Here is a 14,141-nt window from a genome sequence, read left to right on the forward strand (position 1 = left end):
GTCAGTACTGCTTTTGTTTATTGTCTTTTGCGTATTGTCTTGTAATTTTTTGTTTGCACTGTCTTTTGTCCTGCACTGTCTTGTTTGTCTTGCCCTGCACTGTTTGCACCAGGTTGCACAGTTGCACTTTATGTGGCTAAGTCTTTAGCTCTGTCTTTGTTTTATGTGGCACCATGGTCCTGGAAAAACTTTATCTCATTTCAATGTGTACTGCAACAGCTATATATGGTTGTAATGACTAAAAGCTCCTTGACTTGATTTGACTTGACTCCAGGTTTCCTTTAGGAAGAAGCTTCTCTCTCAGCTCCTCTACACCCCTGCCCTGAAATGTGGAAGCTCTGGGTCTGGCCCCTGAGGGGGACCAGTTCCTAGAGCCAGAGACTCTATTGAATGCTAGGACTCCCTCCACGAGGAAGCTGTATGCTTTGAAGTGGAGGCTTTTTTGCCTCTGGTGCGATGGAGGCTGTCAGGATCCAGTTCACAGCCCGGTTGGTACAGTGCTGGAGTTCCTGCAGTCTAGCATTTCTAGGTGCCTGTCCTACTTTAAAGGTGTACTTTGGCTATTAGATGCCTATGAGGCCTATGAGGTGCACGGTCTTGCCTTGCCTCTCGGCATCAATGCTCACTCCAGTATGGGTATCGCCTCGTCTAGTGCTTTAGCCAGGGGTGTTCCCCTTGAAGACATTTGTGCTGCAGAGACATTCATAAAGTTCTATAACCTGGACTTGGACACTGCTCCAGGGCCCAAGACTTGCAGAGTTTTGTTCTGTTTTACTCAAATAAGCATTCTCATAGCTTCAGCCCTGATGCAGTGTCTCATTCCCTTCTCAGGGAACTGGGTTACATGCGTAAACTGGTGTAGTTACTGAGATTTTCAAGATTAAAGATTTCTATTTGTACTTTTCTAAGAAATTTAATAGCAATTAATAAGGAGATATTATGTCATTAGTGAAAGAAGTGAGTACATGTTTACAACAGTACATGTTGTAGAGAGAGAAAGTTTATTAGTATTTTACCATTCTTGCATATCTATGAGTGCGTTGTTAGATACTTCAACACTAATTGTGCAGGGTCAGTCCTGACAAAGCCCTTGTTTTGATTTGAGGATGCTCATTATGTCGTCAACTCTGCCATTCACATTCACTATTGGTACCTCTTGTTTCACTGGGGAGTCGTGACCCCAGCAAGAGTTAATTGTTCTGCATATTAAAATAATTAAGGAAGGGAAGTCTGACTGCATATTTAAGACACCATTTCTGACTTATGAGATTTATTATTTAGCCAAAACCCAAAATGGTGATTGCTGTAGAGCTGCATTTCACAGTGGAGCAGCATCCTTTCATCATCATCCATTTTGTCACTCATTCCTTCAACCACATACACATTTTAACACACCTGTGGTTGTGAATAAATCAACAGTTATCACTAACTGGTTAACAGTTGTTTAAGTTTATTGGGAGGTTGAAGATGAGAGTTGCACCAGGCTCTTCATTGTTTACTTCTTGTTAGATGCAGTTTTTTCACTTACAGAATTGATCCTAGGTGATCTGTGGTGACTGTGGTGCTCTGTGGAGTTACAGCGACAGCATAAAATGTTCAAAATATAAAAGTTCAAAGAATCTGACATTTATCAAGCTGTTATTCCCTCTTTGTTCTCCTTTCTTTATTGTCTACATCACCAGCACTTCCTCCTTTCCTCCTTCAACTTCTCTTATATCATCCCTAACAGGCCAAACTTATCACCCCTAACCTTTACTTTATCTCACACTTCTCCTCACTCTACAGGGCTGTAGCAGGGCACAGAGAGCCTCTTCCTGATGACAGTAAAGACAACATCACTATTTTTACTCGGATTCTGGATCGCTTGCTGGATGGATATGACAACAGGCTGCGCCCTGGTCTCGGAGGTCAGCCACAATTTTTTGTCCTGATTTTTCGTTTTGTTCTTACTGTCCACTTTGTGGCCTACCAATAAAACTGTAATGGATTGGTGTAATGACCCAACCGTAGAGACTCCCTTCCAAGCAGTCACAGCGCAGCTCCCTCTCTGATACACACATCCATAACAGTTCCACGTCCATTTTAAGGCAATTAATATATTTTTTTAATTACTTTTTATCTTGACTGCGATTAATTTGAATTAACAACAGTAGAGAAAATAAGCAGCAGAAACTAGTAGCACAGTGCAAAACTTTCTTCAGCTCAATTACATCTCAAAAAAGAGTCCTTGAAGATTTTAATCAGAATATCTATCTATCTATCTATCTATCTATCTATCTATCTATCTATCTATCTATCTATCTATCTATCTATCTACATTACGTCTACATTACCTTGGGCAGCGTGGAATCCTCATCTTTGTATCATCTCTGTGTCTCTGGAATGGAATCTTTTTGTGTTATGTTTTATATAATAAATCATGTTTATAGCTATCCCTGCATTTGGGTCTGAATTTCTTTTCATGAAGACACCCCATTCCTGTGACGTTAGGATTTTCATTGTTGCAGTTATCCAGTCAGCCATTTAATTGTCAGGCAAAAGAGTTTCAGTTTCCACCTGTACATGCCTAAAGTAGCCTCGAATTGGAATCTGTGTGGTCTTCTGCTGTTGTAGCTCATACTGCTTAAATGTTGTAGCATTGCAATGCACTATTGTTGTAAAGAATGATTAGCGCTTCAGAAAGTCACGTTTTTTTCTGACTGCAAAACTGGATGTTTTTCATACCATTCTGTAAAATCATTTGTATACTTGTGTTTCCACCACAACAGCAGCTATATTATTGAGATCAGTATTTATTTATATATATATATATATATATATATATATATATATATATATATATATATATATATATATATATATCGTCGCTGTCAGGCGGAATCCTCGTATCTCCAAAACCATTTTTTTTTCAGGATATGAAAAAAACGCCGTACCTTATCTGCAGTACACAGGGTTTAGTCCGCGTTACAGTGGATTGTCTTGCGCTAATTTCCTGTCCTCAGACGAGCACCAGAACTAGCGGGGGTCAAGATTTTTTTTCTTTGAGCCCAGTGTTTTGAAGACATTTACCTCAGAAGACGTGTTGATTCGTTGCGACTCTTCTTGAGGAGAAATATGCCGTGAAGCTCTCCCACGGAGTGAGGAAGAGGTGGACAGTTGAAGTGTCCAATGGAGTTATGAGATTTGCGCTCAAGCTATTTTCAAGACTTTAGATTGGTTAATAACTTGTAATAATAACAGACCCACGTGGGGACTGACCAATAGCATCCATATGTGAAAAAATATGAAATTGACCAAATTTGGACATACGAGGTTTCCGCCCGACAGCGACGTTATATGTTATAATACATCAAACAACTTTAAATTTTAGATATTATTTATTTTACTTCCAGGATTTAACACCCCATATTATAAAATGCTTCCTCCCCCCCTTTAATGGGAGTAGTGGTAAATGCTTGGGTTTGTTTACCTCCAATGTTCCCTTCTTAAGCACCGCCTGTGTCGCCTTTTATGGTAATGATCTTACCAGATGAGGCATGATAAAAACATTAAACTAAACCAAAGCAAACACCAGCTTTTACTTTTTCCATTTTCTTCTTTTTTTCTTTTCTTTTCTCTCTTTTTTCTTTTTACTATTGCTCATTAGTCTGCTGCTGTGATATCAACCCACTCAGTCATTAGGAACATTGTTCAGACTTTCTTGTGATATATTTTCCTCTCTGTTTCATGTGATAAAAGAATTCAGAAATTATCTTTTTTTTAAAAAATATTTTCTTTCTCGTTTCTGTTTAATCAGAGAGTGTGACTGAAGTTCGAACCAACATCTACGTCACCAGTTTTGGACCAGTATCTGATACAGACATGGTAAGTTGTGTTTTTTATGCATACATATATATATATATTATAGATGGGAAACAAATACCTGAACATGTAAAAACAGATGTTTCTACTTGCCCTTCAAATGAAGTCAAGTGCACATGTCAAGATGCTTTTATTCCCTCTCCCAGGCCTGGTGAACACACAAGTGTGATGTTTTGTTATAGGATAATTTAAAAGAGAAGTAATTGGTAACAAAGCAGGACGAAGGAATTGTGCGCATCTTAATCATACACACAATTGGCTCTGGTAGGCAAGATGAATCACTGCAGCTGTGTGGCATCACTTTGTGTTCAGGACGAGACCTAATGGTGAGAGGAAAACTGTACACTCTGTCACGTTATATGGAGCGTAAAATGATACTTGAATTACAAAGCAATAATTAGGCAGGTTAACATTAGCATTAATCAGCCTTTGTGTCTGAAATAAAGACTTATAATTTTTTTTATTTCACTTATTTGTTTGTATGTGTGCACCTTTTTTTCAGAACTATTAAAAGGAGGCTAAATAGAATCGCATTATATGATCTCCTCAACTACTTAGATTACAGATTCATCTGAAAAGACAAGATTTTTTCCTTTTTTTAATGTTGTTGTGACTCTCAGAATGAAGAACGACCACAGATTTGACCTTGTACTAAAGCGAGCTTAAAAAAGTAGCTTTATATTAAAGGTGGGGTCTGCGTTGTTTGAAAGCCAATGTCAACATTTGAAATCACCAAAACAAACACGCCCCTAACCCAAATGGGTCCCAGCCCTGTATCGATAGCTCCGCCCCACACATACATACGTAATCAGGGCAACTACTGGAAAGAAATGTGTCTTTATCATAGCTGAAGGGAAGAACAATACGATTGTAGATAAACAAACAAGCAAAAATGACACACAAACATAATCATGTAAAGGACAAAGGCATATATTAGTTCTTCTTACCTTATCGTAAGTCTTTCTTCTCTTTCTTTCTTTGTTTTTATCCTCCATGTCAATGTTAAATCCGCTTTCTGCTAATGTCACACATGCGCACTGAACACTCTCTCCGCCCATATTGACAAGACACGCCCCTTTCTGCTCATTGGCTACACGTTTGTTTTGATTTTTGTTTTGTTTGTCGGCTCGACGAAGTTTTCTGAAGCGTTTCTCAAACAACGGAGACCCCACCTTTAATGCACTAGCTTGAATCCATTATCATTTCTAAACCATGAACTCAATGAAAAGAAAATTTCGAACACTCTAAATATAGCAAACACTAATGCTAACGATAAACAGACAGAAAGGAAAAACTGTTGTTTAATAAAACCACATCATATAAATAAAGGGCAGCTTTCTGTTAGAAGACACTTCTTAGTTAGGAATATACGCTTCACGTTTTTTCCAGTAACGTAGCAAGCTAATGATGTGTTTTTTTTTGTCGCTTTAATAGAACTATCATTAATATCTTATCAGATTATACGTTATAATACATTAGAATCCCATCACAATACATTACACAATGTTTTACAATATTTAGCTTTGCTTTAAGAGTTCTGTTTTTTTGTTTTTTTTTTTCTGAAAAAGAGTAAACATTTTTAAATATAACGTCAAAGCTACATTATCATTGAGATGAGGGGAAATTAAATTCTGTTAAAAAATAGATTTTATAGAGATCTTATAATATTTAAAAGGCGTTAATTATGAAAGCACACATTATCATCTCAAAACAGACCCAGGATGAATAGTCTGGAGGTCTGGAGTAATACATAAAAAATGTTAGCATGTTAGTTACTAGAGAAATAAACCTTGTTAAAAGCACAGACCTTTGTGTATTTTTCCGTACTTATCCGTGACTGTGTGCGGCCTCGTGGAGCCGTGGCGTTATTCTGTACAATACGAAATGACATGAAGATGAAGTGAAACAAGAAGAAAATAGCAAGTATTCATTAGCAATAAAAAATGAAGCAAAGTCAAATGGGACCCTTATGAATGAAGGTATTTTGGCATCATTAATTCATGTTTTCTTTTTTTTTTTTTCCTTTTTTCTATCGCTATTTTTTCTATTGCCATTATCTCGGTTATTATGACTACATGAATATTTTGTTTCTATTTTCTTCTCTCCTCTATTTCTGTTCTTTTTTTCTATTCCTATTTCGTCCCTATTTTTCCTATTTCTCCTGCTTCCTCCAGCCTTTTAATCCTTTCCTTTGTTCCCCAAATCTTTTATTTATTTTTTTGTTAGCATTCTTCATTTATTGCATCATTTTGCCTTCTCACACACTTACACTTCCTTCTTGCTGGCTTTGTGTCTGATGACTCTGGAGTGTTGAATTGACACGAGTCTAACCTAACCCAGGTGCTATGTTGAGCCTCATGCTTGCTGAGGGTGGCAGCGCCAGTCAGAGGCTCATCCCAAGAGGCCTTCTAATTCTCGACTTGTTTCAAACGTGCACTGTAGAGCAAAGCTAATGCTGACATCAGGACGTTTCGTGCCTCCTGGGTCAGAACTGAAATTTTTAAAAAAGATCTTTATTTCAAGAGAAGCAGGGTCAGTGTTTTCCTATTTCCCTGGATTTTACATGATTAAACCGCCCCAAAAATACTCCACATATGCTTCCTTTGCTCACTCATGTTATTTACCAGAGCAACACATAAAATCATCCAGATACAGGTTTCATAGTGACAAAAATGTTTTTATTAAAAAATATATAATCTCTCTGTGACTTGGTGTCATATACAGTATATCTGAAATCTCTGACCTCTTGGGATTTATAAATACAACTCTTTACAACCGGGGTGAGCAGAAAAGCATGTCAAACCTGAAGGCAGATGAACTACAACAGCCGTAGACCAGATCGCATTCCTTTACAGTCAACCAAGAGCAAGAATCTGAGTCTATAGTGGGGAAGACTCACTTTAAACCAGACAGACGAGGATCTTTCCAGTCTTTAAGTATGAAAGTGATTGAGATGACATTTTTCTCAGGGATCAGGCGTTCCAAATAAATCATCCTCTGCATATGGTTAAATTGGTGTTTTAACATAATCCGATAATAAAACAAAGCAGGTCAACTGGTTTCTGCAGTCGTTTCTGAAAAATCTTCTGACGATTTGAGTCTGTTTTTCCCTTTTCTAGTGGTACAAACTCACATTTCGGGGCAAACATAAGTCTTAAAAGCTTAACTGGTGATGTATAGCATGTGGCAGCCCCAAGATTTGGCGTTGTGTTGCCATGGCTACAAGTCATTATTCCGACTGATGTGCTGTAAATCCATGCTGTGAAATTGCAAGGCACTTAGGACTTTGAGTGTCCCTCATGAACAACTTTTCTTTCTTTTTTAACATCTCCTGCTTGTTTACTGCTGCTAGCCGGTCTCCTATCTTTAATGGTCTTTAATTTCCTTCTGAGAAAGATAAAACATTTATACAAGTTAGCAAACCACACTTATGAATACGATGCAGTCTAACACAGGAAGTAGTAGCTCAGTGGTGGGGACATGACACTACAGCATTCACTAAATTCCAGGGGTTTCGTTACTACGACGTACTGTAAAGTGGGCGTGTTTCTGGAGGTCTTGGAAAACCGCCCTCTTTCCAAAAAAAGAGCAAACCTACGATGGATAATGAAGGACAAAACAGTCATACAGGTAGATTTTATATCTATTATTTATTGTCTTACAGTTAAGCTATTTTTAAAGACAAATAAACAACCAAAAACTACGGTTGGTTAGGGTTAGGGTTAGATTATTAAATAGGCCACGCCTACTCGATGACACAATATCTGTTACGCTGTTCTGAAATCCCTGGAAATAAGTGCATCCCATTACACTACAGATCTGAAGGTTGTGTGTTCAAATCCCACCACCACCGAAAAGCTGCTACTCCTGGGCCCCTGAGGCAGAGCACACAAAATAAACTGCAGGGCTCATGTAGTCACTATTCATTCATTTATTCATCTTCTACCACTTATCCGAACTACCTCGGGTCATGGGGAGCCTGTGCCTATCTCAGGCGTCATCGGGCATCAAGGCAGGATACACCCTGGACTGAGTGCCAACCCATCACAGGGCACACACACACACACACACACACACTCTCATTCACTCACACACTCACACACTACGGACAATTTTCCAGAGATGCCAATCAACCTACCATGCATGTCGTTGGACCGGGGGAGGAAACCGGAGTACCCGGAGGAAACCCCCGAGGCACGGGGAGAACATGCAAACTCCACACACACAAGGTGGAGGCGGGAATCGAACCCCCAACCCTGGAGGTGTGAGGCAAACGTGCTAACCACTAAGCCACCGTGCCCCCATGTAGTCACTATTCTGTATTATAACCTGCAGGTCAACAGATCCACTCTCCAAAGAACTAAATTTTAACATGTCACATTATCAGAAGACATCATTAGTCTCCATGGCTTTCAGAGAAGCTAGATGGGTGAAGGCATCTCACTCGACTAGGTCAAGTACGCACGACTCGTAGAGATAATCTGCAGATTCACTCTTTTTGCAGATTCACGCCTTTTTTCATCTCATTATCTGCACCATTCAAAGCAAATCCAGTTAGAAAACAACACTGATACGTTGTTGGGATCCTGTCATAAATATATCTGCTGTATTATTTTTTTCCTAGTGCTAATGATCCTCACTTCATTGATCACTGACTTCCGTGAAGGTGAGTCGATACGGCGTAATGATGAAATGTTAGTGTTGTAAATTATTTTCAATAGCGATAGATGTTTCTGTCATAGATGTGAATCATTTATTTTCAAAGATCAGTTCTCTACAAATAATGAAAAGAAAGACAGAAAAAGAAGAGAGACGTGGTAAAAACAACAGCCTCTCTTATAAGTAAATAGGAAAGCTGCGCACATCATCTTTCATTCTATAAAAGCAATTCTCTTTGTTATGGACCACGGCGATAACCGTAGCACCTGCCGGAAATAAAACTGGACATAATCTGTAATCAAGGTGATGAGGCTTCATGATTACAATTGTATTTCTTACTAAATGCCTTTGTAACACAAAAGATGGCATAAATTTTAGTTCTCTCATAACACTTGAGTATAACACTCGAGCGTCACACCTTTGTTAACACTAGCATAATGCGTTGATTACGTTCCCTATGGAAAGCGCTGTCGTTATGCAGGAAATAATTGTTTAATTGTACTAGCTGTACAACCTCTAGCCATTATTACATCTTGTATAATGGGTTGTAAGGTCGGGGTCCATAATATCTGAGCAGTAACCACACTGTTAGGTGCTGTGATAGAAAGCAACTTCAAAAGCTTAGGCATCTGCAGGGATGTCGGAAATTTTCTTTCCTTTTCCGCGACACGTGCAGAGTCTCCCATTATCAGGCTTGGAGAAATATTTTCTAAAAGAATTATCCTTCCTTTCTGAACATAAAGCTCACAGAATAACCAGGAATAATTGCTGCTTCATGTCAGAATCACACAAGTTCAAATTGCTGAACTGTTTGGAAAAGACCAGCATAATGGAAAATTGCTCATAGTGATTGTGTTGTCACATTCTGACGCCGTCTGAATCGCTAATGGAAATGAGACGAAAATGTTTTCACACCCTTTCCGTCGTGTCCGTTATATTTCACTTTAAATCTTTTTAATGTCATGTTTAATATTTTTTTTTTTTCCCCGCTCTCGATTTAACGTTTTAAACGTAACCGTCTTAACCGGTCGACTAAAAAGTAAGACGGGAACGTGATCGTTTTCTCCATTTCAGGAGGAGTGGAGTGGAGGCGTAATCATATTACCAGCTGTGAAGTCTGGAGACAATCGCAGAAAAAAGTGTGCATTTTGCATATGATTGTTCAAACGGAGTGTGTAATGTTCATCTGCCGAGTGGATAATGGAAAAATAGTACTAAAAGTGTTAAAGGAGTATTTTAATCGCATTCTAGTGTTTCATCACCATTTGACACAACGTAGTTTTTCTTTTTTACCCTTTTTGACTATTAATAAATCAGTTTTAATAAGTATAGTAGTTTTAACTATTTGCTATAGTAAAGGTATCTGTATTATTAATAATAGCTTTTTTTTAATGAATAACTTGACAGAAGGTGAGAACACTTCTGAGTTTGTTAAAAAATCATGTGAGACTGGAAGTGGGAATGGGGCGGGGCTTCCCGGTGGTGATAGTTAATATCAAAAAGGCCTTTTTACACCTGGTCACTTCACGTGTTTTCTCTGATCTGATAGCTATCTGATTTGTTAAAACTGTTCCATTTACATTAGGCCACATAAATGCGTCTCGGCGAATCGGATATCGATCCGATCTTTCTACTCCCGCCCAAAATGCTAATATATTTTACCTCATTTCCGGGGTAATTGAAACAGAACACACTTTGGTGTGTGCGGTTTTCAGAACGCGATCAAAAAGAAGATGAAAAACCTCGTTACGACGTTTATGATACAAAAAACAGCATTTACTGTTTGCTGCATTTTCGCTGGCAGCAGCAGCGCATTTTAAGACCCGACGAGACGCCTGTGTGAAAGATCACCTGAGTGACGTAGTTCCGTTTGGGAGGAGTATAGCGCTGACGTATGTGGCTTGAACAAACACATTCATTTACACCTGTCCAGTTTCATCTGAAATGCGTCCCAGACCACCTCCTGAAGGGGTTTGTACCGTCGGATTTATATCAGTCACCAAAACGTTTCGGAGGGCATTTAGACCTGGTCTTTTTACCATCGGGTAGCTATCGGATCACAGAAAACACATGAAGTGACCAGGTGTAAAAAGCCCCAAAGAGACCAGAAAACCTGCCAAATCATTCCATATTTATATGCTGATTAAATCACCTCCCTTTAAGTATATTCCGATGTTAAATTGTGTAGCTGTTATGCAAATTCCATGAAGACTGGCAGGTCACAGAATTAACAGAACATAATATAATCTGAAGTAAATGTCACTGATATCGTGACAGCGTAGAGACGAATAAATCATTATATTGCACAGGCCTAATGTCTCACCGCTTAGGATTCATTAACTAGGCACAGGTACAGCTAATTATTTACATAAATTATAACATTATAACATCACGAACTCTGTGTGTGTCCCTGAGCTGTGTCTCCTGTCTGCTTTATTTCTACGCAATATGCCTTGTGAACACATAAGTTCCACCACAATTTGTGTGGTAGTTTGCATCCTATTTGTTGCCGTTGCACTCGCTTGTGTCAGTCTCGCACAGGCTGTGCCCTGCAGATAAGCACCGTGATGTGGTTGACTTCACTGCTTGGAGAAACAGGCCAGCGAGCTTAGACAGTGCACTTCATCCTCTCTGACTGCGCAGGCAAAGATATTCAAAACCCCCTTCAATTAGACACAAAGCCAAAATGGCCGTGCTTAACAGATTTGCTGGCCTGCGTGGTAAAACCGATGGAATGAAACGAGAAGGCTGTGCAGTCTTTTGGGATGCACTTGCTAAAATACTGAGGGATCTTTTTAAAAATAAAGAGATGCAAAAACACTGATTAGTAATAGCAAAAATACAGCATGCAGCACATTAAACAAACACATTGCCTGAGCAAATTAAACGCTAGAATGATAACGCTGCTTTTTAATTAATTGTGCAATGCTACAGCGCATCAGAATACAGTTACATCAACACCTTGGGGAATTACTAATTTGTTAGAGGAGCTTTCTAAAGCCATGATTTAATTGCTAGTAGATAAAGAATATAGACCTTTGCTTTCTATAAAGTAGAACAAAAAAAAAAGATTAGATTGGGTGGAGTTCTCTGCCAAGCCTAAACTCGTTTAAATGGAAAATCTGAACAAATGTGAACCGATCAAAGCCTACATCAATTTACACATGACCGTGAAGTCCTTTCTCACATACAGCAGAGATAAGAAAGAAAAATGAAGTGTGTTATTCCACTTAACTCACAGCAACTTCATATAACTCCAACAAAAACAAAAACACAGCTTGTCATGTTAACGAGAATATATGAGACGCAAACAACACACTTAAAATAAAATAGTATCGGTCTCTTACGGAGAGTCCTCTTTAGAAGTCCATTAGAATGAGAATTATTAGAATTATTATAGAAACAAAAACAAATTAGAAAGTGTGCATTAAAGGTGTGGTCTCTGTTGTTTGAAAGCCAATGTTGACATTTGAAATCACCAAAACAAACACGCACTGAACCCAAATGGGTCCCACCCCTGTATCGATAGCTCCGCCCCACACATACATACGTAACCCAGGCAACTACTGGAAAGAAATGTGTCTTTATCATAGCTGAAGGGAAGAACAATAGATAAATAGATTTGTTTGCAGATAAACAAACAAGCAAAAAAATTTCTTTGTTTTTATCCTCCATGTCAATGTTAAAACCTGCACACATGCGCACTGAACACTCTCTTCGCCCATATTGACAAGACACGCCCCCTTCGGCTCATTGGCTACACGTTTGTTTTGATTATTGTTTAGTTTGACTCATTTTCTGAAGCATTTCTCAAACATCGGAGACCTCACCTTTAATATGTACATTTTGTATAATTTGCAAATTTTGCATAATTGAGTTTAAAACATTTTCCCAGGTTTCTAATAATATAAATTATTTACCAATTAAAGTCTTTAAGTGGTTCATCTCAACCTAACAGGCTTTAACAAATAAATCCCTACTGTCATTTAACCCTCAGCCTGTCCTCATGTGGCTTATAGCATTAACATCCTCCTTCCTTTAAATGATAAAATCCCGTATCGTGTCTGCGACGCCACGTTTATCTCCCAACACCAGTGGATTGCTTTCTTCTAAGATTGTCATGATGAGCAGAATGACGAATCACTAGATTTATCACAAGACGCTGAGGTCTGCCCTTCCTGCATGCCAACACCACACGCTCCTGAGGAATTAGGTCAGCGGCCAACACTCCATAAAGACGTGGGGCAAGGCAACACCCCCAGCTATATACCTCCTTTTTCCTGTTTGCAGTTCCATCTTTAATTAGCGAAACAATGTTCACCGTGCGCAGCTGGAAACGAAGTCCACTTGGTCATGCATGAATTGGCTCACGCACATTGCTTTTGATCTTTAAATTAATCCCACTTTGAGGCTGTACTCGTTTGTTTTTCACATAACAAACCGTAGCTTGCTCTCTTCCCTGTTAAGAGAAGAGAAAAAACGGATTAGCCATTGGCTGTCAGGCCTGCAGAAAAATGGCACCAGCAGTGTGATATCTACTGTAGGTGTTGGGTTATATCTTGGGTGGAGGCATACTTTAAAAATGGCTAGAAACCCAACTTGAAACAGCACCTTCTCCACCTTTTGGTTATACAGTATGTAACCAACCTTTGCAGATGCTTTACCTGTCCTACTGGTTTAGAGGTGACCTAACTATTGAGTTTAGTTCTAATATTGAGATAACTTTAAGACAACACAGCGGTTGTGTGAAAATAACAGGCAGAATTTTTTTTTTCTGCATTTATTAAGATTGAAGATTCTCACTCACTCACTCATCTTCTTCCACTTATCCGAACTACCCCGGGTCACGGGGAGCCTGTGCCTATCTCAGGCGTCATCGGGCATCAAGGCAGGATACACCCTGGGCGGAGTGCCAACCCATCACAGGGCACACACACACACTCTCATTCACTCACGCAATCACACACTACAGACAATTTTCCAGAGATGCCAATCAACCTACCATGCATGTCTTTGGACCGGGGGAGGAAACCGGAGTACCCGGAGGAAACCCCCGAGGCACGGGGAGAACATGCAAACTCCACACACACAAGGCGGAGGCAGGAATCGAACCCCCAACCCTGGAGGTGTGAGGCGAATGTGCTAACCACTAAGCCACCGTGCCTCCCCTTGAATGAAGATAATTTTTTTAATGATTTTTTATGCATAACACTTTCTACCCTTATATTTAAGTTTTTTTTTAATATAAAAGCACCTTCATGAGGATTTACTCTTGCACTTTATTAATTAAATGAACCATAATTACTCAAATCATTCAAAGGTTCAGAGTAATGTGAAAAGGAAGAACAGGAAGTCAATCTTATGTTAAAAAAAACACCCTCTGAAACAGCAGTATTTAATTTTTTCAGTTTGAGAAGAAATAGATGAACATTTGCATAACAATGCAAACTTCTACAAAAGCTTGCAAGTCTTTGAAAGCTAGAAAATACTAAAGGAACTTTAGTAAGAAATCAATAGAGGGGCAGAAAGTAGTGCGTTCTCTTGTGCTTTTTGGACTCTTTATCTACATACCGAGTGGCCCAAAGGACTCTAGCGGTGCTTTGAGGTTTAGCTTTGAGCAA

General features: G+C 39.0%; 1 protein-coding gene across 1 annotated transcript in view; it reads left to right on the forward strand.

Annotated features, from left to right (window-relative positions):
- The window catches only part of LOC132859680 (gamma-aminobutyric acid receptor subunit alpha-3-like), a 104,101-nt gene that overhangs the window by 38,503 nt on the left and 51,457 nt on the right, over positions 1–14,141 (forward strand). The window contains exons 3-4 of the mRNA XM_060890519.1: positions 1,786–1,907; positions 3,797–3,864. Coding sequence (XP_060746502.1) covers positions 1,786–1,907; positions 3,797–3,864 — 190 coding nt within the window. The remainder of the gene's footprint in view (positions 1–1,785; positions 1,908–3,796; positions 3,865–14,141) is intronic.

The sequence above is a fragment of the Tachysurus vachellii genome, chromosome 17 (genome assembly GCF_030014155.1).
Source record: "Tachysurus vachellii isolate PV-2020 chromosome 17, HZAU_Pvac_v1, whole genome shotgun sequence".
In the NCBI taxonomy this organism is placed as follows: domain Eukaryota; kingdom Metazoa; phylum Chordata; class Actinopteri; order Siluriformes; family Bagridae; genus Tachysurus; species Tachysurus vachellii.